This window comes from Excalfactoria chinensis, chromosome 1, assembly GCF_039878825.1.
Source record: "Excalfactoria chinensis isolate bCotChi1 chromosome 1, bCotChi1.hap2, whole genome shotgun sequence".
Classification (NCBI taxonomy): domain Eukaryota; kingdom Metazoa; phylum Chordata; class Aves; order Galliformes; family Phasianidae; genus Excalfactoria; species Excalfactoria chinensis.
In genome coordinates this window covers 182,472,168-182,495,509 of record NC_092825.1, presented here as the reverse complement: position 1 = coordinate 182,495,509, position 23,342 = coordinate 182,472,168, and the positions used below count along the sequence as shown (strand labels likewise).

Here is a 23,342-nt window from a genome sequence, read left to right as displayed (position 1 = left end):
AAGGGGTTGACTAAAAGACTGGGGGTGGATGGAAATGGGGACTGCTTTAGGGATATGGGAATGCCCTTCTGCACAGGGAGAGGGTTGAAACTCCACCCTGGACGTGGTGGGGGCCAGTGGATTTGGGGTGGAAACCAAAACAGGTCTAAAACTGCAGCCTCAGTTGATGAGAAGTTGCAACCCGCCGGGGTCCAGGGTTACAGTGGAAGTGAGTCTAGGATTGCAACCCTGACATGTCCAACACTGCAGCCCAAATGAATCCAGGACTGCAGCAGAGATGGGTCTGAGATTGCACCTGCTGTAGATCCAGGACTGCAACCCCAAACAGCCCTAGACTGCAACTTCTGTTGGTCCAGGGTTGCAACCCAGGTGGATCTGGGACTGGAATCCCATTAGATTCAGCATTGAAACCCCAATGGGTCTGGGATTGCAATTCCAGTATGTTCAGCATTGCAACCCCAATGAGTCTGGGATTGCAGTCCCACTGGGTTCAGCATTGCAACCCCAATGGGTCTGGGATTGCAATTCCAGTATGTTCAGCATTGCAACCCCAATGGGTCTGGGATTGCAATCCCACTGGGCTCAGCATTGCAACCCCAATGGGTATGGGATTGCACTCCCAATGGATTCAGCACTGCAGTCCCAATGAGTCTGGGATTGCAATTCCAGTGTGTTCAGCGTTGCAACTCCAATGGATATGGGACTGCAATCCAATATGTTAAGCACTCTAATTCCCGGTGACTGTGGGATTGCAACAGCTAATGGTTCTGGGTTTGCAATTCCAATGGGTCTAGGACTACAATTCCAATGTATTCAGCACTACAATCCATATGTGTCTGTGACTGCAGTCAAAATGGGTCCAAGACTGCGACTGAAATAGATATCAGACTGCAGTTCAAATAGTTCAAAGGTAGGTCAGCAGACAGGTCAGACCCAGATAGATCCAGCATTGCAAGCACTGCAACCCCAATGGGTCTGGGATTGAAGTCCAGTAGGTCCATGATTGCAGCCCAAATGGGTCCAACTTTGCAACCCAGATGAGCTCAGGATTACACCCCACTATATCTGGAATTGCAGCCAAAATGGGTCTGAGACTGCAATCCCACTAAGCAAGGATTGCAACCTAGATGGGTCAAATATTACAACCCAGATGGGTCCAATATTGCAACCCAAATGAATCCAAGATGGCAACCCCAGTGCGTCTGGGATTACAGACCAAATGGGTCTGGGATTGGAACAGAAATGGATCCAAGTTTGCTACTCACATGAATCCAAATCTGCAACACAAAGGAGCCAGGGGTGGCAAGCCAAGGAGGACTAGGATTGCAATTAAAATGTGTCCAAGATTGCAACTCAGTTGGTTCCAGGTCTGCAACCCTCAGGCCAGGTCTGAGTCCTCAGTAAGTGTGGGATTGCAGATAATATGGGTCCAAGATTGTATGTATCCCATTTGGGTGCAGCGTTATAGTCTAAAAGGGTTCAGGAATGCAACAGAAATGTGTCCAGAACTGCAAAGCCAATGAATCTGAGACTCATTCAAATGAGCCCAGGTTTGTAACCCAGGCAGTTATGGGATTGCAATGAAAAGAGCCCGAAATTGCAACCCTGTTGGGTTGGACTGCTGTCCAGAGAGGTCCAGGACTGCAAACACGGTGGATCTGTGATTGCAAATGAAATGGACCTGAGATTGGAACCCAAATGGATCCAGGATTTCAACTAGGACTGCAGCCCAGAGGGGTCCAAAATTGCAATCCTGGTGTGTCTGGGACTCCAACCAAAAGGGGTCCAGGATTGCAGTCCAGATGCTTTCAATCCAAACTGGCCCTGACTGCAACCAAATCGAGCCTGTGGTGAGTGGGAATGCTGCAGAAGCAGTAACGAGGGCCTTGCAAAGAGCCTCATTACCCCTAATGCAATTAGCCCTACGCAGCCCACGCCAGGTCCCTCCTCCCCAATCACAGCGATGGGGAGGGTTTAAAGCTGTCTGCATTCAGCCTGCATTACATGCACCGAGCTGCCCGTTCTCTGCGTTGCACCCCAGGGAGGGCTGCCTGTCCTCCTCGGCGCCGAGAGGAAATTGCCTGTCTGCAGCAGTAGGGTTCAGCCCTGCTGCACGCCGTTGCTGGGGAAACGGGCAAGCGGCTAATTAGATTTTCATTAACGAAGCAGGAGGGAAGGAAGCGCTGCAAGAAGATGCTGGGACAGCGAGCAGGGATGTGGATGCTAAAGGGTGTTGCTTTTTGGGGGGGTGGTCCTGCTCCGTGCCTCAGTTTTCTATGATACGGGGAAGGTTTGCTCCGTGCCTCAGTTTCCCCCTTATAGAAAACCAGATCCTGGAAATCTCGGATGCGCTTTGAGAGCAGGATATGTGGAACCCTACTGTTGGGAATACATTTGGACACACGGTGACCCCCAAAGTGGGAACACATCAACCAGCCCCCAAAAACCACCACCACCATCTCAAAACAGCCCCCTCTCCCAGGAGCTGATGGCCACAACCCTCCTCCCTGCAGCAGCACCCAGCCCTGCGCCGTGCGTGCGTGGGCACGGCCGTACCGCTGCGCTCAGCCTCGCTCCCATCTCTCTCCATCCCGGTGCCCGTGGGCACCTCCTGGGGCCGGGGACACGCGCACCCCCGGACGCACGCACGCAGACGCACGCAGCCAACAGCCGCTCTGCAGGAGGGCTCTATCAGTGTTATCATTTTATACGGCTGCCTATAAATAGCTCCTTCTCTTCTATCCCCCTCTGCGCCGCTGCGGAGGTTTTTATTCTTTAACCAAACGGGGTTGGGGGGGGGGTCCGAGGGGGAGAGGTTGAGCTTTTTTCTCCTTCCCGTTGGGCCGCGTGGGACGGACCGAGCCCGGGACCCGCATGCTGCAGATGGTGAGGACGTTGGCGCAGTTCACCATCGCGCTGGAGGACATGAGAGACATCGGGGACGGCATCGATGCTGCCTTCACCGCCGCCTCCGGGCTCGGGGGGGCTGCCGAAGAGCTGCCGGAGAAGGGTCGCGGTGGCCCCGAGGTGACGCGGAGGAAGGGGACCCCCTCCCCGCCATGGGAGCAGGGATTGGGTGGGGGGACACTGCTGGGGGTGGGTGAGGGGGGGATGGCTGCGTCACGGTGGGACACGTGTGCTGAGTGGGGTCTGGAGCGCCGTCGCCGTGGCAACCGTGCATCTTTATCCTGTGCTGCATCCACATCCCATGGCTGCAGCCTCAGCCGAGCCTCCGTCCTCATCCTCATCTGCACCTCTGTCCTCATCCTCATCTGCGCCTCTGTCCTCATCCTCATCCCATCTCTTCATCCTCATCCTCATCACAGTCATCTTGTGCCTTCATCCCCATCTGTGCCTTCATCCTCATCCCACGCCTCCATCTTCATCCTCATCCTCATCCTCATCCTCTTGTGCCTTCATCCTCATCCCACGCCTCCATCTTCATCCTCATCCTCATCATCATCCTCTTGTGCCTTCATCCTCATCCCACGCCTCCATCCTCATCCTCATCCTCTTGTGCCTTCATCCTCATCCTCTTGTGCCTTCATCCTCATCCTCTTGTGCCTTCATCCTCATCCTCTTGTGCCTTCATCCTCATCTGCGCCTTCACCCTCATCCCACGCCTCCATCCTCCTCTTCACCTCCAACCTCAGCTGTGACTCCATCCTCATCTGTGCCTCCATATTCATCCGTGCCTCCATCCTCATCCTCATCAGCACCTCCATCCACTCTGAGCTTCCATCCTCATCCTGTGCCTCAATCCTCATCCCACATCTCTGTCCCCATCCTGTGCCTGTATCTGGATCTCATGTCTCCTCTTCACCTGTGCTGCCATCCTCATCCTCGTCTGTGCCTCCATCTTCATCCTGTACCTCCATCTTCATCTCATACCTCCATCCTAATCCCACACCTCCATCCTCATCCCTCTTTGTGCTGAGCATCTGTGGGCTGTGGGGGTGCTGGGGCCTGAATCTGCACACAGCCCCCCCACCCCCCCACCCCAGCCACATATGCTTGTTTGCACTGTGGAGGCGTGCAGATAAGGCAGCTGGTTGCAGTGCTGGGGGAATGACCCCCACATCCCCTGATCCGTGGGGAGCTGAGCATCTCAGTGCCATGCTGATGCAGGGTGAGGGTGGGCTGTGTCAGGTTTGGAGGTCCTGGGGGAAGCAAGATGGGAGCAGTTCACAAAGGGTCAGGAGGAACAAGCTGTGTATGTGCTGGGGAAACTGAGGCACAGTGCAGGGATAGGCCCTGCAATGGTCCAATGTAAGGTCAGTCCTGATACTGAAAGTTGTGGTGCTGGATGTGCAAGGAGGAAAGTTGCTTTGGTGGAGAGAAAGAAGCCTCAGCATGGAGAGCAATGGGGAAACTGAGGCACGGCTCCGTCCATGGGCAGGGATGGGTGGATGGGAAAGTGCATTATTTGGGGGTGAGTGTTCCGTTTTGGGGTGGTTGTGCCCATAAGCAGTGTGGAGGTGCAGGGGAAATGGGGGTGCATCCACACTGGGGTTCTGCAGTTCCAGGGACATCTGGTTGGAGCATCTCTGCAGGGGGGACCTTTGGGGAGGTCCCTGCATGAAGGACTTTGGGGTGTCTGCAGTTCCAGGGCTCATTAGGTCTCACTGTGCCCAAAGCCATTGGAGCATCTCCATCTCCAGGGTCTCTGGAGCATCTCAGCACACAAAACTTTTGGGGTGTCTCTGCATCCGGGGTACTCGGAGCATCTTGGCACCTGGAAATGTTGGTTATCTCATACCCATGGTCCTTGGATCGCTTCTACTCCCAAAACTTTGGGGGTGTAGGGCCTTTGGAGGACTTCTGCACTCAAACCTTTTGGGGTGTTTCCGCACCATTGGTCCTTGTAGCACCTCAGAACCCCAAATTTTTGGGGTGTCTCTGCATCCAGGGTCATCAGAACACTTTGGCACCCAGAATTGTCGGGGTGTCTCATACCTGTGATCCTTGGATCACCTCTGTACCCAAAACTTCTGGGGTGTAGAGCCTTTGGAGCACCTCTGCACCCCAATCTTTTGGGGGTATCTCTGCATCAAACTTTTGGGGTGTCTCAGCACTCAGGAACCTTGGAGCATCTCAGCATCCAAAAATGTAGGGTGTCTCTGCACTGAGGGTCCTTGGAGCATCCCAGCTACCCAGTACCTTTGGGGCAGCTTTGAATCCAGAGCCTCTAGAGCACTTCAGCACCCAAAACTTTCGGGGTGCCACTCACCTTGTATCCCTTGTCCCACTGTACCCTAAGGCTGAGCTGCAGCGTAGGCTCCTCTTGGGGGCATGCCCCATTATAGGGGGGGACTCTGAGCCCCAGAGCTGCCCAAACCTCAAACTCCACAATCCCCCCCAACCCTCTGAGTGCCGTCCTTGGCTCACACAGCACCAGGGCTGGATGGGACCAGCACGGGTGCCCGGGTGCTGTCAGGAATTCACAGCACGGGGCCGCGCCAAGAGGGGAGAAGGAGCCCGCCAGCACCGACCCATGTAGGGCTGTGAGAGCTCCTGACGCGGGCGTGGAGGAAACCAGGCGTCGGTGTCATGTACTTCCTAATCCTCCTGGATTCCTCCATCGGGGCGGAGAGGGAGCTGGAAGCACGCCGGGCTCCTCTGGTGCACAGCCCCCTTGCCGGCACTGGAGGGGACGTCTCAGTGTCCCTGTTTGTCACCCCGATTTCATTTGGGTTTTCTCTCCACCCGTGCAGGACATGAGGAAGCACGTCATCATGACGCTGCTGGACACGGAGCAGTCCTACGTGGAGTCCCTGCGCACCTTGATGCAGGTAAGGGGGCATGGATGGGGTGCAGGGGTGCACGTGGTGGTGTGGGGGGACACGGGGAGCTGTCACAGCACGGCTGTCCCTTCCTTGTGGCCATCCCTTCCTTGTGACCGTGCCTGGGATGTGGAATCAGACCCCAGTGTTGTGTCAGCATGGGAATGGGGAGGAGACGGGTGGCAGCACTGGGGACAGCAACAAATCAACCCCGTAGCTGGTCCTGATCAGCTGTCACCTAGAAGGGAGCGTATCCCAAACCTCTTTCTTGCATCTCCTGAGCCCCTGCTGGTGCACATCCCATGCTGGGGGATTCCAACACCCCCAACACCTCCCATGCTCTAGGGGATTTTTAGGTCCCGTTTTTTCTCCAACCTAGTTCCAATCCCCCCAGAGCAGCCTTACTCACATCTCAGATGGCTGTGAAGGTGTTTCAGAAAGGCAATGGCAATGGGCCCCCTGTATGCTAAGCCACGCTGGCATAGCTATAGGATGTCAGACCCTGCTGCTGCAGGTGGAAATGCCTGAAAAGTCAAAAGATCTGCTCTGCTTGCCACAAAGCGGTGCCTGTCTGACATCTGTTGGGATGAGTATTTGGGCAGCTCTCATCCTGACACCTCTTCTGGCTTTTCTGATCAGCCCCCAGCGAGGCTAATCCCACAGCAGATCCAGATGTGCGCTGCTGAAGGAGAAAAGGACCTTCTGAGGCAGCTCTCAGTGCAGATGTTGCCTTGGAGGGGCAAAAGGAGCCTGGCTCTGGGCCTGATTTTGAGGGAAGCTCTGCGTGGTTCTGGGTTGGATGGTGTCTGTGCTGGCCGTGGTGTTGATGGCTGAGCTGTCACCCTTGGGACACATCCAGGGGAGCTGGTTTTCTAGGGGGACCACAGGGCTCAAAGTGACCCCAGCCAGGAAAAGGCGCACTGGTGGCTGTAGGATTATGGCTCCCACTCATAGGGACCAGCTGGAGCTGCAGCTTCCAGTCAACCCAGGTGGTAGAGGGGCAGCTCTGCCATTTGCTGAGCTGGGGACCATCTCCTTGCTCTTCTCCCCCATCATCAACATGGGGAACCTTGTCCTTAGTGGGAGGCACCTCCATTACCATCTCAAGTGGAGACATCCATAGCAGCCTGAAGTGGGTCCTGTCCTACCTTTCTCAGCTCCATGGTCTTCCCAAAAGACAGCAGCACCCCATGCCATGGGGATAAGGAGGATGCTTAAGGTTTGAGAAAGCCTTCCTCCTGGCCCCATGAACCCTAAAGTCCACCCAGAATCGATAGTTTGGGATCCTATAGTTGTGCTGCCATGATTTCCCACTTGGGTGACACAGAGGGGACTGAGACAAACCTACTCTGCTCCCCGCACTGCTGTGGGATGCACTGGGTGGGATTGGTCCCTGTGGGGTTGGGGTGCCAAAATTGGCATAGCCAGTCCTTTTGATCTGTCCCCATATGCCCAAAGCTATATAGGCTTGACGCTTCCTCCAGCATTCCAGGCCTTTGACTGGGTTCACTGGGGGAACCCCCCGCTGGGATGAAATGGGATGAAAAAGTCATTTTGGAGACGGGGGGGGGGAAAAAAAGGTGGATAATCTCGTAGTGCCCCAACACAACGCTTCCCCATAGGGCTACATGAAGCCACTGAAACAACCCGAAAACTCACTGCTGTGCGACCCATCCTTGGTGGATGAGATCTTCGACCAAATACCTGAGCTGCTGGAGCACCACGAGCAGTTCCTGGAGCAGATCCACGACTGTGTGCAGAACTGGCACGAGAAGCAGAAAGTGGGCGACCTCTTGGTGCAGTCGGTAGGACCCGGCCCCCTTCCCTGTTTTGGGTTTAGCCCTAAAGCCTCGCTTTATCGTGCTTGTTTTCTCGGACACGGCCCCAAGTGGGGAGCAGGAAGCAGGGGGATGATGAAAGGATGGGCAAACCACGTCGGAGATGGAGAGAGACGATCTCCAGGCCCTCGGTCTGCTTAGCTTAACGGCGGGGTGGTGCAGCGGCCGACTGGCTCTGCAGCTCGGAGTTTCTGCATCGGGAGCAGAAATGTCAGGGCTGAAAAATCAAGGCGGGGAGCTGAGCCTGGGCAGATCCAGACGGACACTGTTTTAACCCTTGGGGCAGCTTTTCCAAGCTCCAGCTGTGCCCTGACCCCGTGCTGATCCCGGTTTTCCTATTTCATAGAGTCATAGAATGATAGAATGGCCTGTGTTGCAAAGGCCCACAGTGCTCATCCAGCTCCAACCCCCTGCTGTGTGCAGGGTCACCAACCAGCAGCCCAGGCTGCCCAGAGCCACATCCAGCCTGGCCTTGAATGCCTGCAGGGATGGGGCATCCACAGCCTCCTTGGGCAACCTGTTCCAGTGTGTCACCACCCTCTGGGTGAAAAACTTCCTCCTATTTCCCCCAGTTCTCCAAGGATGTGTTGGTGAACATCTACTCTGCCTACATTGACAACTTCCTTAACGCCAAGGATGCTGTCAGGATCGCCAAGGAGGCACGGCCGGCATTCATGAAGTTCCTGGAGGTGGGTCCTGGGTCACCATCTTACTGGGAGCCACTGGTGGAGCAGAGCGCGTTGGTGGGAGTAAATTGGTTTTCTGTGGTGAAAGTGGGACTTTTCCATCTTTTGGAAGGGACCTTAAGGATTATGAAGCTCCAATCCCCCCCACCGCATGTAGGGCCACCAACCTCCACATTGAATACCAGCCCAGGCTGCCCAGGGCCCCATCCAACCTGGCTTTGAACACCTCCAGGGGGATGGATGGGGCATCCCACCCTGGGTGTTGTCAAAAGGAGTCACCCACACCCCAAAGCAGTGTCACTCTACGTCCTGGGATGGTGCCATGGCATGTCCCCATTGTATCCCATCTAACGGGCCCATCCTTGTCCCCCACTCATGTTCTGCAGCAAAGCATGCGAGAGAACAAGGAGAAACAAGCTCTGTCTGACCTGATGATCAAACCTGTCCAGAGGATCCCGCGGTACGAGCTGCTGGTGAAGGTAGGAGGGGTGTCACTGGGATGAGATCTGTGCCATCCTGGGAAGGAGTGACACTACGGTGTCCCCTTGGCAGGACCTGCTGAAGCACACACCAGAGGACCACCCCGACCACCCCTTCCTCATCGACGCCCAACGCAACATCAAGCAGGTGGCCGAGAGGATCAACAAGGGGATGAAGAGTGCTGAGGAGGTGGAGAGGAACGCACGCATCGTGCAGGAGATCGAGTCCCACATTGAAGGGATGGAGGATGTATGGATGGGGGTCTTGGCATGGGGTTCTGGCTGGGGGTGGGTGACGTGAACACTGGCTGCAGGGCACAGGGACAAGAGGGGACACTCAGCCACCCAAGGGAGCAGTACCCATGTCAGAGCTGAGCCCAGCACCAAACACATGGAGTAGGTCTTTCACCCAAAACTCAGTCATTTTGACCTATGTTGGGCCATTTGTTTCCTCATTCAGGTCCTACTTTCTCCATTCTTGCCTCCATGGCTTGCTGGGAGGTTTGGAAAGGGTACAGGGTGACAACTCAGAGCTTTTGGGGTCCAGGGGTAGGAACAAAGCCACTGATGAGCCTTTTTGTCCCCACAGCTCCAGGCCCCACTCCGCAGGTTCCTTCGACAGGAGATGGTGGTGGAAGTGGTAAGAGATGGCCCTCTTCCCCTTGTCCCCATGGCACGTTCACTTAGGTGGCATTGTGACACCGTGCACCAAGCGGGGCAGTCAGTGGTTGGGATGATGGGTCATGTCCAACAGGGATCATGGATGGATGGATGGATGGATGGATGGATGGATGGATGGATGGATGGATGGATGAGGGCAATATAAAATTCCCCAAGTGCACTGGGAAAGATGAGACAGGGAGAGCTTGCAGTAGCCCAGGTTCAGGGATGGACAGAGAGACTGAAGATGGGGACCACAGAGGTCCTGGCATTCCTATGGGCTCCCCCAAGGACCACTGTGGGGGTGGCACGTTGAGAAGCTGAGGCAGGGCTGGGTGCATTCGCACTCCCTTGTGTCTCTTGCATCTCTGCAGAAGGCAGTGGGTGGGAAGAAGGACCGTTCTCTCTTCCTCTTCACGGACCTGCTGGTGTGCACCACGCTGAAGCGCAAGTCGGGCTCCCTTCGACGCAGCTCCATGAGCCTGTGAGTGCCACCTGGAGTGAGGGGCAGCCAGCTTCCTTTCACATTGCGTCTCTCTGGGGTTATCCCACCTCCTCGGAGCATCTCTATGGGCTGGGATGGTTTTAGGGAGGAGGTGTAGCTCAACCAACCCCTTGTCCTGCAGGTACACAGCAGCCAGTGTGATTGACACGGCCAGCAAGTACAAGCTGCTCTGGAAGCTGCCACTGGAGGATGTGGACATCATCAAAGGTCTGTCACTGCCTGATGGCAATTCCATGTCCTAAAAGCCATTAGTCAACCCCTAGTCAATAGCAATGGGTTCAAAGCATTCCATTGCTGGAGCTGACACCGCCCTGGCTAAAAGCATTAGGCCTCCCCTGGGCAGCTCTGGGGAGGAAGGGGTTAATGTCACACGCGTGTCCCCTTGCAGGTGCCTCACAAGCCACCAACCGTGAGAGCATCCAGAAGAGCATCTGCCGCCTGGACGAAGATCTCAGCACACTGGGCCAAGTCAGCAAGCTGTCAGAGACCCTCAGCTTCCCCCACCAGGTATGGGGATGGTGGTCCCCTGTGGGTGACCTCCACCGTGAGACCAGCTGGGATGTCCTCACTGAAACACAGAGCCTGTGGGAGGGTTGGTGGCCCTCAAAGGACCCAGATGCCACCAGCTCTGAAGCCACAGGAGGGTCGGGACAGCTTCCAAAGGATGTAACGTGGGATGGACGTGGGGCTTGTGGTGTCCCCCGTGGACCCTGATGCTGTCACCCTCCCCAGAGCCTGGATGATGTGATCAAGGACCTGATGGCCGCCATCCACCGGGAGCTGGCGGAGAAGCAGTCCCTGTCCTTCAGCATGGCCTTCCCCCCCAACAAAGTGGAGCTCAGCGCTGCCAAGGCCGATGGCACCGAGTCCTTCATCTTTGAGTTCCCCAACCCCGACGCACGGCTCGGCTTCGAGCAAGCCCTTGAGGATGCCAAGAAGAAGCTGGGTAATGCTGGGACGTGGGGTGGGAGACAGAGATGGGCTCAGCATCTCACACCCCATATTGCCCAAACCGCCTCCTTTATGCCCCAATTTTCAGCTCTTCTCTTATTTCCCCAGCTTCCAGCAAGAACTGCCTGGACCCCGAGTTCCTCAAAGCCATCCCCATCATGAAGACACGGAGCGGGATGCAGGTGGGTCCATTTGCTGCTCCTACATTCTTGGGAGGGTGCGTTTGGGTATTGCTGTCCACCAGCGGGATACCACCGTGCCGGCACCTTCCCAAGTGACCTCTCCTTGTTGTTTTTTTTTGCCCCTTTCCAGTTTTCTTGTGCTTCTCCCAGCCACAGCAGCCCAGAGAACGCCCACGAGGTGTGGGTGTGCAACAGCGATGGCTACGTGGGGCAGGTCTGCCTGCTCAGCATCCGCAAGGAGCCCATCGTCGAGGCGTGCATCGCCGTCTGCTCAGCCAGGATCCTCTGCATCGCCTCCGTGCCCGGCCTCAAGCGACCCTACAGGTAAGGAGATCCTCACCCCATGGATGGTGCCAGCATCACTGTGTCATGGTGCTGGAGCTGTGGCTGTCCCCATGGCAGGGAGCGCATGGAGCCGATGGTCAGCCCATCTTCAGAGCCAGCACTGACGCAATCAGAGGATTCGGGGCCACAGCAGTGCCTGCACATCTCCATCTCGGGCTCATCACTGGAGCTCTCTGAGCCCGTTGACAGCACACACCGGGAGCTGGTGCCCTTTGACAGCGATGACACAGACGATGAGTCCTCGCCCAGCCCCTCAGGCACGCTGCAGAGCCAGGCCAGCCACTCCACCATCTCCTCCAGCTTCGGCAGTGAGTCATCCCCATGGGGGGAAAAGTCAGTTTTTTGTCCCAAACCAGCAGGCAGCTCCATCATGCATGTGGGTGTTCCCCGCTCTGCCTTGGGTTCATTGCATTGATAGAAAAGGAGCTTCCATTTGTCTTTTAAAGAAATGCAAGGAAAAGTCACAGGGAGATCCTCATTTGGATCTCACGATGACAGGATTGGGGTGGAAGCTTATCTTCTGTTGTAGAACCATAGAACAGGATTGGGGGGGGAAGCTTGTCTTCTGTTGTAGAATTACACAATCATAGAATGGCTTGAGTTGGAAGGGATTGCACAGATCTGCTTCCAGCCCCCATGCCACTAAATCAGGCACCAGCTCAAGCTGCCCAGGGCCCCATCCTACCTGGCCCTCAACACATCCAGGGATGGTGCAAAAGTGTGCAAGGTCTGTGTTGGGTTGTCATTGGCTGTCATTGCAAATCCCATTCCTCTTCTAAGCTATAGAAACTCTGGGTAAAGAGATGGGGGCAGGGTCCTACTTCAGACTCCACGATGCTGGGGTTGGGGAGGCAAGTTGTTCCTCATGTGGGGTAAATTCTGGCATGTTTTGGGGTCAGCATCCATCTGTCCTCCCTGGGCACCACGAGGGCTTTGTACAGCATCCTGTGCTCTCATCCCCATCACTTGGACAGGCGATCTTTTCCAAGCTGAGTGATTCTGTGATTCTCCGATCCACTACTCAAACACGTTGCTCAGAGCCTGCTCCAGCCTGACCTTGAATGCCTCCCAGGATGGAGACATCGTGGAGTCCAAGAAACTTTTAGATGTTGTACTGAGGGACATGGTTCAGTGGGGAAATATTGGTGGTAGGTGGACGGTTGGACTGGAAGTCCAGGATGCACGGATGGATGATCTTGGAAGTCTTTTCCAATCATGGTGATTCTGTGATCATGGCGAGGTTGGGTTGACAGTTGGACCGGATGACTTCAGAGCTCTTCTCCAACCTCAATGATTCTGTATATCTACAACCCATCCCCTCCTCACTCTCCCCTACAGACGAGGAAATCCCAAGCTGCAAAGAAGCAGCAGCAGAGACGACGAGCTCAGAGGAGGAGCAGGAACCCGGCTTCCTTCCCTTGGCCACTGCCTTCGGTCAGAGCCGGCGTGGTGAGAGCCCAACAGATGGGCGAGCCCTACGGCGCTCCAGCCGCGGCTCCTTCACCCGCGGCAGCCTCGAGGACCTGCTGAGCCTTGACCCTGAAGCCTACCAGAGCTCCATGTGGCTGGGCACTGAGGATGGCTGGTGAGTCCCCGACACATGAGGACCCATGTGAACGTAGCTCAGCCCTTCGTGAGCCTCAACCCCGTGTGTTTTCTCTCTCTCCCATCTCCGCAGCATCCATGTCTACCAGTCATCGGATAACATCCGCAACAGGAAGAACAGCATGAAGATGCAGCACGCTGCTTCCGTCATGTGTATCTTGTAAGAGGGCTTTGGGTTGGTTTGTTTTTTATGGGGTGGTTCCAGGCTGCCCAGAAGCGCTTCTCACAGCTTTTCTCTCCCCTGCAGGTACCTCGATAACCAAGTGTTCGTGTCGTTGGCCAATGGAGAGCTCATCGTGTACCAGCGAGAGCCAGGTGAGGCTGCTGGGTAGACCCCAAAGCAGTGATGGTTTGGTCCCCAAGGGAGGGATGCTTTGGGTGTCAGCACCCACAGGGAGGGCAGCAGACTGGGGAGGGCCATCCTTGAGGGATACTGAATGGGCAGCCCCAAATGCAGAGCATGGTGGTCTCGGCTCACCGGTGTCCCAAAGGATATCAGCTCATGTTACCACTGCCAATGTCCCCAAGCTTACATCCCCTATAGAGAGAGATCCATTAGCATCTGGATAATGATGTTTCCAGCCACCTCCTTCCCTCCAACTGGGGGTTTTGCTGCCGTAGTGACCCCTCCATCTCCACATCATCCTTACAGGTCCCTTCTGGGACCCCTACAAATCCAAGACCCTATCCCTGGGCTCTCTGGGCAGGGAAGGCCATCCTTGAGAGGTGCTGAATGAGCAACCTCCAATTTGGAACATGTGGTCTCTGCTTCCAAAGGACATCAACTCAAGACCCCACACTTGCCCCACTTGCAGCCAACTCTAATGAACCCGCTTTAGGAGGGGGGTTGGACTTGATAACCTTCCAGCTCCTATGATTCTGTGTCCCCTACAAAGGACAGGTGACAGGATAAGGGGGAAATGGCCTCAAGTTGTGGTGGGGGAGGTTCAGGTTGGATATGAGGAAAAACGTCTATACAGGAAGGGTTGTTAAGCACTGGGATGGGCTGCCCAAGGAGGTGGTTGAGTCACCATCCGTGGATGTGCTTGAAAACCATTTGGATGTGGTGCTCAGGGCCGTGACTCAGCAGAGGGCTGTTAGTTAGGGTAGGATGGTTAGGTTGAGGTTGGGCTTAATGATCTTCAAGGTCTTTTCCAACCTGAGCAGTTCTATGATTCTATGAAGGAAGATCCATCAGCAGCTGGATGTAATGCTCCCAGCAACCTCTTCCACCTCAAGCTGGGGGTTCCGCTGCTGTCACAACCCCTGTATCTCCCCCTGTCCTTAACAGGTCGTTTTTGGGACCCCCAAAACTCCAAGTCCCTCTCCCTGGGCTCCCCGGGCAGCCCCATCACCAAGATGGTGGCAGTGGCAGGGAAGCTGTGGTGCGGCTGCCAGAACCGGGTCATCGTCCTCAACACGACCACGTTGGAGCAAGAGGTACAACAGGCAGATGTGATGCCACGGGGGGGAATGGGGGACAACACAGACAGGCCCCAGGTGGCTCTGGGTGACACGGCTCTGTCCCCACAGCACACGCTCCAGGTGGGGCAGGACAGCGGGCGCAGCGTGAGCTGCATGGTGAGCGCGGCGCCCGGCGTCTGGCTGTCACTGCAAGGCAGTGCCCTGGTGCGCCTCTACCATCCCACCAGCTACGAGCAGCTGGCAGAGGCCGACATCACCCCTCCAGTGCACAAGATGCTGGCTGGTAAGAACAACAAGGATCTGAGTCCAACACTCCATACCCCAACCAGAACCCAGATCCAGAATCCCATAAAGCAGTCAGGACCTGGGTCCAGATCCCCACACCCCAACCAAGACACAGGTACAGAATCCCACACCCCAACCAGGACCCAGGTCCAGAACCCCACACCCCAACTAGAACCTGGGTCCAGAACCCCACAGCCCAACCAGGACCCAGGTCCAGAACCCCATATAGCAGTCAGGACCCAGGTCCAGAACCCCACACCCCAACCAGGATCTGAATTCAACACTCCATACCCTACCCAGATCCCAGGTCCAGAACCCCATATATCAGTCAGGACCCGGGTCCAGAACCCCACACCCCAGCCAGGACCCAGGTACAGAACCTCACAGCCCAACCAGGAACTGAGTCCAACATTCCATACCCCAACCAGAACCCAGGTCCAGAACCCCATATATCAGTCAGGACCCGGGTCCAGAACCCCACACCCCAACCAGGACCCAGGTACAGAACCCCACACCCCAACCAGGAACTGAGTCCAACACTCCATACCCCAACCAGAACCCAGGTCCAGAACTCCATATAGCAGTCAGGACCCAGGTCCAGAACCCCATACCCCAACCAGAACCCAGGTCCAGAACCCCATAAAGCAGTCAGGACCTGGGTCCAGAACCCCACACCCCAACCAGGACCCAGGTCCAGAACCCCATAAAGCAGTCAGGACCTGGGTCCAGATCCCCACAGCCCAACCAGAACCCAGGTCCAGAATCGCATAAAGCAGTCAGGACCCAGGTCCAGAACCCCACACCCCAACCAAGACCCACGTACAGAACCCAACAGCCCAACCAGAACCCGGGTCCAGAACCCCATACAGCATTCAGGACCTGGGTCCAGAACCCCACACCCCAACCAAGACCCAGGTCCAGAACCCCACACCCCAACCAAAGCCTGCGTACAGAACCCCACACCCCAGCCAGAATCCGGGTCCAGAACCCCACACCCCAACCAGAATCCAGGTACAGGATCGTATACAGCATTCAGAACCCAAGTACAGGACCCCATACAGCACTCAGAACCCAGGTCCAACACCCCAACCAGAACCCGTCCCTCAGTACCCACCCTCCCCTCCTCCCAGGTTCGGACGCCATCATCCGGCAGCACAAAGCGGCGTGTCTGCGGATCACGGCTCTTTTGGCCTGTCAGGACCTTCTATGGGTCGGAACCAGCGCTGGCGTCGTACTGAGTCTGGCCATGCCCGGCAAACGCGGAGCCGAACCGCCGCCTCCACCCCTCGGTTTACCGCAGGGTCACACCGGGCACGTCCGGTTCCTGACCGCTATGGAAGTGCCCGAAGGATGCGAGCTGCGGGCGGGGGGTGCGTGACGGGATGGGGGGGGGGGTTGGCATATAGGGGGGCTTTGGGGTTGGGGGTTTGGGGTTTGGGTCTGAGGGATGGGGGGATGGGGGTTGGATATAGGGGGGTTTGGGGGATGGGGGTTGGGGTTTTGGGGGGTGATGGGGGTTTGGGGTTTGGATATAGGGGGACTTTGGGGGATGGGGGTTTTGGGGTTTGGATATAGGGGGCTTTGGGGGATGGGGGTTGGGGCTTGGGGGGGCTTGGGGTTTGGATATAGGGGGGCTTTTAAGGATGGGGGGTGGTTTGGGGGATGGGGGTTATTGGGGTTTGGGGGGGATGGGGGTTGAGGGTTTGGATATAGGGGGGCTTTTGGGGATGGGGGTTTGGGGGTTGAGGTTTGGGTCTGAAGGATGGGGTTTGGGGTTTGGATATAAGGGGCTTTGGGGGATGGGGGTTGGGGCTTGGGGGGGATGGGGGTTGGATATAGGGGGGCTTTTAAGGATGGGGGGTGGTTTGGGGGATGGGGTTATTGGGGTTTGGGGGGGATGGGGGTTTGGGGTTTGGATATAGGGAGGCTTTGGGGTTGGGGGCTTGGGGGTTGGGTCTGAGGGATGGGGGGATGGGGGTTGGATATGGGGGGCTTTGGGGGATGGGGGTTGGGGCTTGGGGGGATTGGGGTTTGGATATAGGGGGGCTTTTAAGGATGGGGGGTGGTTTGGGGGATGGGGGTTATTGGCGTTTGGGGGCGATGGGGGTTTAGGGTTTGGATATAGGGGGGCTTTGGGGTTGGGGGTTTGAGGGTTGGGGTTTGGAACTGAGTAATGGGGGTTGGGGTTTGGGGTTTGGATATAGGGGGGCTTTGGGGGATGGGGGGTGATTTGGGGGATGTGGGTTATAGGGGTTTGGGGTTTGGTTCTGAGTAATGGGGGGTTGGAGTTCGGATATAGGGGGTCTTGGGGGATGGGGAATGGGGTTTTAGGGGGGGAATTGGGATTTGGGGTTTGGATATAGGGGAGCTTTTGGGGATGGGGTTAGGGTTTGGGGGATGGGGGTTATTGGGGTTTGGGTCTGAGGGATGGGGGTTGGATATAGGGGGGTTTGGGGGATGGGGGTTGGGGCTTGGGGGGGATTGGGGTTTGGGGTTTGGATATAGGGGGGCTTTGGGGGATGGGAGGTGATTTGGGAGATGTGGGTTATAGGGGTTTGGGTCTGAGTGATGTGGGGTTGGAGTTTGGATATAGGGGGTCTTGGGGGATGGGGAATGGGGTTTTGGGGGGGGGATTGGGGTTTGGGGTTTGGATATAGGGGGCTTTGTGGGATGGGGGAGGTGTGTGGAGTAACTGAGATGTGGGTGAGACTATCAGGTGGGAGGGGCTACGTGGGGTGGGCGGGGCTAAACGTGTCTGTGGGAGGGGCTAATGGGGTGGGCGGGGCCACACGCGTGGTGGGCGGGGCTACGTGTGACGTAGGCTAACGAGGAGTGGGAGGGGCTGCGTGTGGGGTGGGCGGGGCTAAGAGGTGGGCGGGGCTAAAGGGTGGGAGTGGCCAAGCGAGTGGTGGGCGGGGCTAACCGAGGGAGTGAGAGGGGCTACAGTTGAGTGGGCGGGGTTTAAGTGGTGGGCGGGGTTAAATGGAGTGGGCGGGGCTAAGATGGGGTGGGCGGGGCTAATCGCTGAAGGGTTGGGATAACCAAGAGGGGGGCGGGGCTAACCTGTGGTGGGCGGGGCTAACAGAGTGGGTCTGCGTGATTGGTGGGCGGGGCTAAAGGGTGGGCGGGGCCAATATATTGGAGGCGGGGCCAAGATCTTGGGGGCGGGGCTAAGCCCGTATTGCGAGCTGCAGCCCGTGGATGGCGCATCCCCCCCCCCCCATCCCTTCTATGCGGTCGTTTTGCCCCGCAGGCTCCGAGCAGCCGAATGATACGGAACAACGCGACCCAACGCATCCCCGGCTGCCTCTATCCAAAGCCAAAATGTTGGTGATCAGCGGAGGTGATGGCTACGAGGATTTCCGTCTGACCAATAGCAGCGAGAGCGTGGGACGCGACGACAGCACCAACCACCTCCTGCTGTGGCGGGTCTGACCCCCCCCCCCAACGCCCCCCCCCACCCCATATACACACACCCACCGTGCAGACCCCACCCCCACGGACCTCCCCACCCGCCCAGCACGTCTCATCTCCAGCCCGGCTGCTCTCTGTGTGCTCTGGGGAGGGGTTGGGGGGGGGGACGCACAATGGGGTCGTCCCAACCCCGAACCCCACCGCTATATGGGGTGGAAGTGGGGGGGGGTGGGGTGGGAGGGGGCCGTGCCCATTGGGACAGAGCTTTGCGATGGGGGTTTGGGGGGGGGGGGTTCGCCCCGGTTTCATGTGTGCCTGCTTTGGGGAGGGGGGGGGGGGGGGAGTTACCCCCATACCCCACATCGGGGACCAGCCCCAGGGATGGTGTGTGGGACCCCTCCCGGGACCCCCCCCCCCCCCCCCCCCATTAATGCGCTCGCTCCATCGCCAGCACCCAGACAGCTCTGTTTGTTCGTTTGTTTTAAATATATATATATATATTATATATATAAAGATCCCTATTTATTTACTTCTGTTTTTCAGTGGGAGATGGTGGTGGGGATGTAAGGGAGGGATGGGGCACGATGGGGTTAGGATTAAGGTTAAGGGCTTTGCCATCATCCCATCCCTAGAACAGAAGGAGCTGGAACAGAAGTGAGTGTGACCCCAGCAGCAGAGCCCCCCAACCCCTCTAGTTCATCACATCCACATTGTCAGCACTGTGCCACCATTGCATCCATCACACCCCACATTGGGGTGTCACCAAATGGTCCCCCACAGCCACACAGGGCGGGGATGTTTGTGTCAGGAGCTGAATGACACAATAGGAGATAAAAGGGCTTTTTTGGGGGGGGGTTCAATGAGGATTTCCTTGTGGGCTGTGGGGACGCAGGTGGGGGTGTCCCCAGATTGCTGGTGATGGGGCTGGGGGGCCCACAGGGCTGCGGGGAAGGGGGGGAACATGGAGGAGAAAGGGACCCCACAGCTCCTACTGCTCCCTATTGTATCCCATAGTGACGTGGGACTGAGGCACCTCTGCTCCGTGCTGTGCCCTATGAAGACATGGGGCAACAGCACTGCTGCTCATTGCAGCATCCTCCAGACCAAACCTATAACTAGAACCTCAAACTTCTCCCATTCTACATTCCCCCCCCCTTTCCCCATTTTCCTGCCTTCATCCCACTGTCCCTGTCGTGCCTGTTGTGTCCCCATGGGGAGATGACAGGGATGTCCCGGTCCCAGTGAGTGATGGAGGCCAGGAGGTATTGTGGGGTAGGATGGCAGCATGGTGATGCTCTCTATATTATGGGGTTAGGGGGTGGATTTGCTCATGCGAGAGCTCTCTGTCATTAAAGGTTATCTGTGTGTACCCGAGCTTGGTCCTGTCTTTCACCTGGGGATGAGGACAGGGTGAGGATGGGGCCATTGAGGTGGGGACATTGGGCCAGGATGAAGATGTTGGGATGGGGATGTCGTGGTGGGGACATGATGGTGAGAAGCAAGACGTTTGGACAGGGATACTGGGATGAAGATGGGGACGTTGGGGTGAGGATGAGGACGTTGGGGGAAGGATGGAGGTATTGGGATGGGGACATTGGGATGAAGGTGGAGACGCCGAGATGAAGATGGAGATGTTGGATTGGAGATGGGGATGTTGGGATGAGGATGAGGACATTGAGGGGAGGATGAAGATATTGGGATGGGGACATTGGAACGAAGAGGGGACATCGGAGTGAAAATGGGGATGTCAGAACGGGGACGTTGGGACAGGGGTGACTTTGGGGCAGAATGAAGATGGAGACACCAGAACAGGGATGTTGGAGTGAGGATGAGGACAAGGGGGTGAAAATGGGGACACATAACAGGGACATCAGTGTGAGAATGGGGATATCGGGATGGGAACATTGAGGTGAGGATGGGGACGTTGGTGCAGGGACATTAGGGTGAGGATTGGGACAGCAAGGCAGGAGCACTGGGGCAAGGATAGGGATATTAAGATGGGGACATCAGGGTGAGGATGGGAACATGAGGATGAGGACAGTGGAGTGAGGATGGGGGTGTTGGAATCAGAATGGGGACATCAGGGTGAGGATGGTATTGGGATGGGAATACTGGAATGAAGATGGGGACATTGGGGAGGGGACACCGGGTCGAGGATGGGGATGATGGGGTGAAGATGGGGACACTGGGATGAGGCTGAAACATTGGGATGGGGCAAAAAGAGGTGAGGATGGGGACATTGGGGTGGGGATATTGGGGTGGGGACACTGGATGGGGACATTGGATGGGGGCATTGGGGTGGGGATGGGGACATTGGGGTGAGGACATTGGGGTGGGGATATTGGATGGGGACATTGGATGGGGACATTGGGGTGAGGATTGGGACACTGGGGTGGGGACATTGGGGTGGGGATGGGGACATTGGATGGGAACATTGGGATGGAGACACTGGATGGGGACATTGGATGGGGACATTGGGTGAGGATGAGGACATTGGATGGGAACATTGGATGGGGACATTGGATGGGGACATTGGGGTGGGGATATCAGGGTGAGGATGGGGACATTGGGGTGGGGATATTGGATGGGGACATTGGATGGGGACACTGGATGGGGACAATGGTTTGGGGATATTGGATGGGGACATTGGATGGGGACACTGGGGTGAGGATGGGGACACTGGGGTGGGGACATTGGGGTGAGGATGGGGTCATTGAGTTGGGGACACTGGGTGAGGATGGGGACATTGGATGGGGACATTGGGATGGGGACATTGGATGGGGACATTGGGGTGGGGATATCAGGGTGAGGATGGGGACATTGGGGTGGGGATATTGGGGTGGGGATATCAGGGTGAGGATGGGGACATTGGGATGGGGACACTGGATGGGGACATTGGATGGGGACATTGGATGGGGACATTGGGGTGGGGATATCAGGGTGAGGATGGGGACATTGGGGTGGGGATATTGGATGGGGACATTGGATGGGGACACTGGATGGGGACAAGGGTTTGGGGATATTGGATGGGGACATTGGATGGGGACACTGGGGTGGGGACATTGGGGTGAGGATGGGGATATTGGATGGGGATATTGGATTGGGACACTGGATGGGGTCATTGGGGTGGGGACATTGGGGTGGGGATGGGGACATTGGATGGGGACATTGGATGGGCTTATTGGGGTGAGGATGGGGACATTGGATGGGGACATTGGGGACATTGGATGGGGACACTGGATGGGGACATTGGGTGGGGACATTAGATGGGGACATTGGGGTGAGGATGGGGTCATTGGGGTGGGGACATTGGGGTGGGGATGGGGACATTGGATGGGGACACTGGATGGGGACATTGGGGTGAGGATGGGGTCATTGGGGTGGGGACATTGGGGTGGGGATGAGGACACTGGATGGGGACACTGAATGGGGACATTGGGGTGAGGATGGGGACACTGGGGTGGGGACATTGGGGTGAGGATGGGGACATTGGATGGGGACATTGGATTGGGACACTGGATGGGGACATTGGATGGGGACATTGGGGTGGGGATATTGGATGGGGACTTTAGATGGGGATATTGGGATGGGGACATTGGGGTGAGGATGGGGACATTGGATGGGGACACTGGATGGGGACACTGGGGTGAGGATGGGGACACTGGGGTGGGGACATCGGGGTGAGGATGAGGACACTGGATGGGGACATTGGGATGGGGACATCAGGGTGAGGATGGGGACATTGGGGTGGGGACATTGGATGGGGATATTGGGGTGAGGATGGGGACATTGGATGGGGACATTGGATGGGGACACTGAGTGAGGATGGTGACATTGGGTTGGGGACATTGGATGGGGACATTAGATGGGGACATTGGGGTGAGGATGGGGTCATTGGGTTGGGGACACTGGGTGAGGATGGGGACATTGGATGGGGACATTGGGATGGGGACACTGGATGGGGACATTGGATGGGGACACTGGGTGAGGATGGGGACATTGGGGTGGGGATATTGGATGAGGACATTGGATGGGGACATTGGATGGGGACACTGGGGTGAGGATGGGGACACTGGGGTGGGGATATTGGATGGGGTCATTGGGGTGGGGACATTGGGGTGAGGATGAGGACATTGGATGGGGATATTGGATTGGGACACTGGATGGGGTCATTGGGGTGGGGACATTGGATGGGGACACTGGGGTGAGGATGGGGACATTGGATGGAGACATTGGGGTGAGGATGGGGACATTGGGGTGGGGATATTGGATGGGGACACTGGATGGGGGCATTGGGGTGGGGACATTGGATGGGGACACTGGGGTGGGGACATCAGGGTGAGGATGGGGACATTGGGGTGGGGACACTGGGGTGAGGATATTGGGGTGGGGATATTGGATGGGAACATTGGATGGGGTCATTGGGTGGGGACACTGGATGGGGACATTGGGGTGGGGATATTGGATGGGGACATTGGATGGGGACATTGGGGTGAGGATGGGGACACTGGATGGGGACATTAGATGGGGACATTGGATGCAGACATTGGGTGAGGATGAGGACATTGGATGGGGACATTGGGGTGAGGATGGGGACACTGGGGTGGGGACATTGGGGTGGGGATGGGGACATTGGATGGGGACATTGGATGGGGACATTGGGTTGGGGACATTGGGGTGAGGATGGGGTCATTGGGTTGGGGACATTGGATGGGGACATTGGGTTGGGGACACCGGGTGAGGATGGGGTCATTGGGTTGGGGACACTGGGTGAGGATGGGGACATTGGATGGGGACATTGGGGTGAGGATGGGGACATTGGATGGGGACACTGGGGACATTGGATGGGGACACTGGATGGGGACATTGGGTGGGGATGGGGACATTGGGTTGGGGACATTGGATGGGGATATTGGGGTGAGGATGGGGACATTGGATGGGGACATTGGGGACATTGGATGGGGACACTGGATGGGGACATTGGGGTGAGGATGGGGACACTGGGATGGGGACATTGGATGGGGACACTGGGTGAGGATGGGGACATGCAGGAGGTGGCCACCATGGGGCCAAAGGAAGCAGATCCAGACCCAAATCCCTTTGGGAGATGAATATTTCCCCCCCCCCCCCCCCCTCCATTAAACCCCGGCAGGCGGCGCTGCTCACGGGAGGGGGGGGGGGGGG

The 23,342-nt window shown here is 56.9% G+C and overlaps 1 protein-coding gene across 1 annotated transcript in view; it reads left to right on the top strand.

Annotated features, from left to right (window-relative positions):
* ARHGEF17 (Rho guanine nucleotide exchange factor 17) overlaps window positions 1–18,663 on the top strand; it is a 34,998-nt gene extending 16,335 nt beyond the window's left edge. Inside the window, exons 2-21 of the mRNA XM_072327031.1 lie at window positions 5,715–5,792; window positions 7,406–7,588; window positions 8,194–8,310; window positions 8,694–8,786; window positions 8,860–9,036; window positions 9,376–9,426; window positions 9,821–9,930; window positions 10,073–10,158; window positions 10,340–10,458; window positions 10,684–10,897; window positions 11,011–11,084; window positions 11,215–11,408; window positions 11,487–11,737; window positions 12,768–13,014; window positions 13,108–13,194; window positions 13,282–13,349; window positions 14,326–14,474; window positions 14,568–14,742; window positions 15,875–16,114; window positions 17,998–18,663. Coding sequence (XP_072183132.1) covers window positions 5,715–5,792; window positions 7,406–7,588; window positions 8,194–8,310; window positions 8,694–8,786; window positions 8,860–9,036; window positions 9,376–9,426; window positions 9,821–9,930; window positions 10,073–10,158; window positions 10,340–10,458; window positions 10,684–10,897; window positions 11,011–11,084; window positions 11,215–11,408; window positions 11,487–11,737; window positions 12,768–13,014; window positions 13,108–13,194; window positions 13,282–13,349; window positions 14,326–14,474; window positions 14,568–14,742; window positions 15,875–16,114; window positions 17,998–18,179 — 2,895 coding nt within the window. The 3' untranslated portion in view covers window positions 18,180–18,663. The remainder of the gene's footprint in view (window positions 1–5,714; window positions 5,793–7,405; window positions 7,589–8,193; window positions 8,311–8,693; window positions 8,787–8,859; window positions 9,037–9,375; window positions 9,427–9,820; window positions 9,931–10,072; window positions 10,159–10,339; window positions 10,459–10,683; window positions 10,898–11,010; window positions 11,085–11,214; window positions 11,409–11,486; window positions 11,738–12,767; window positions 13,015–13,107; window positions 13,195–13,281; window positions 13,350–14,325; window positions 14,475–14,567; window positions 14,743–15,874; window positions 16,115–17,997) is intronic.
* Window positions 18,664–23,342: the final 4,679 nt, after the last annotated feature.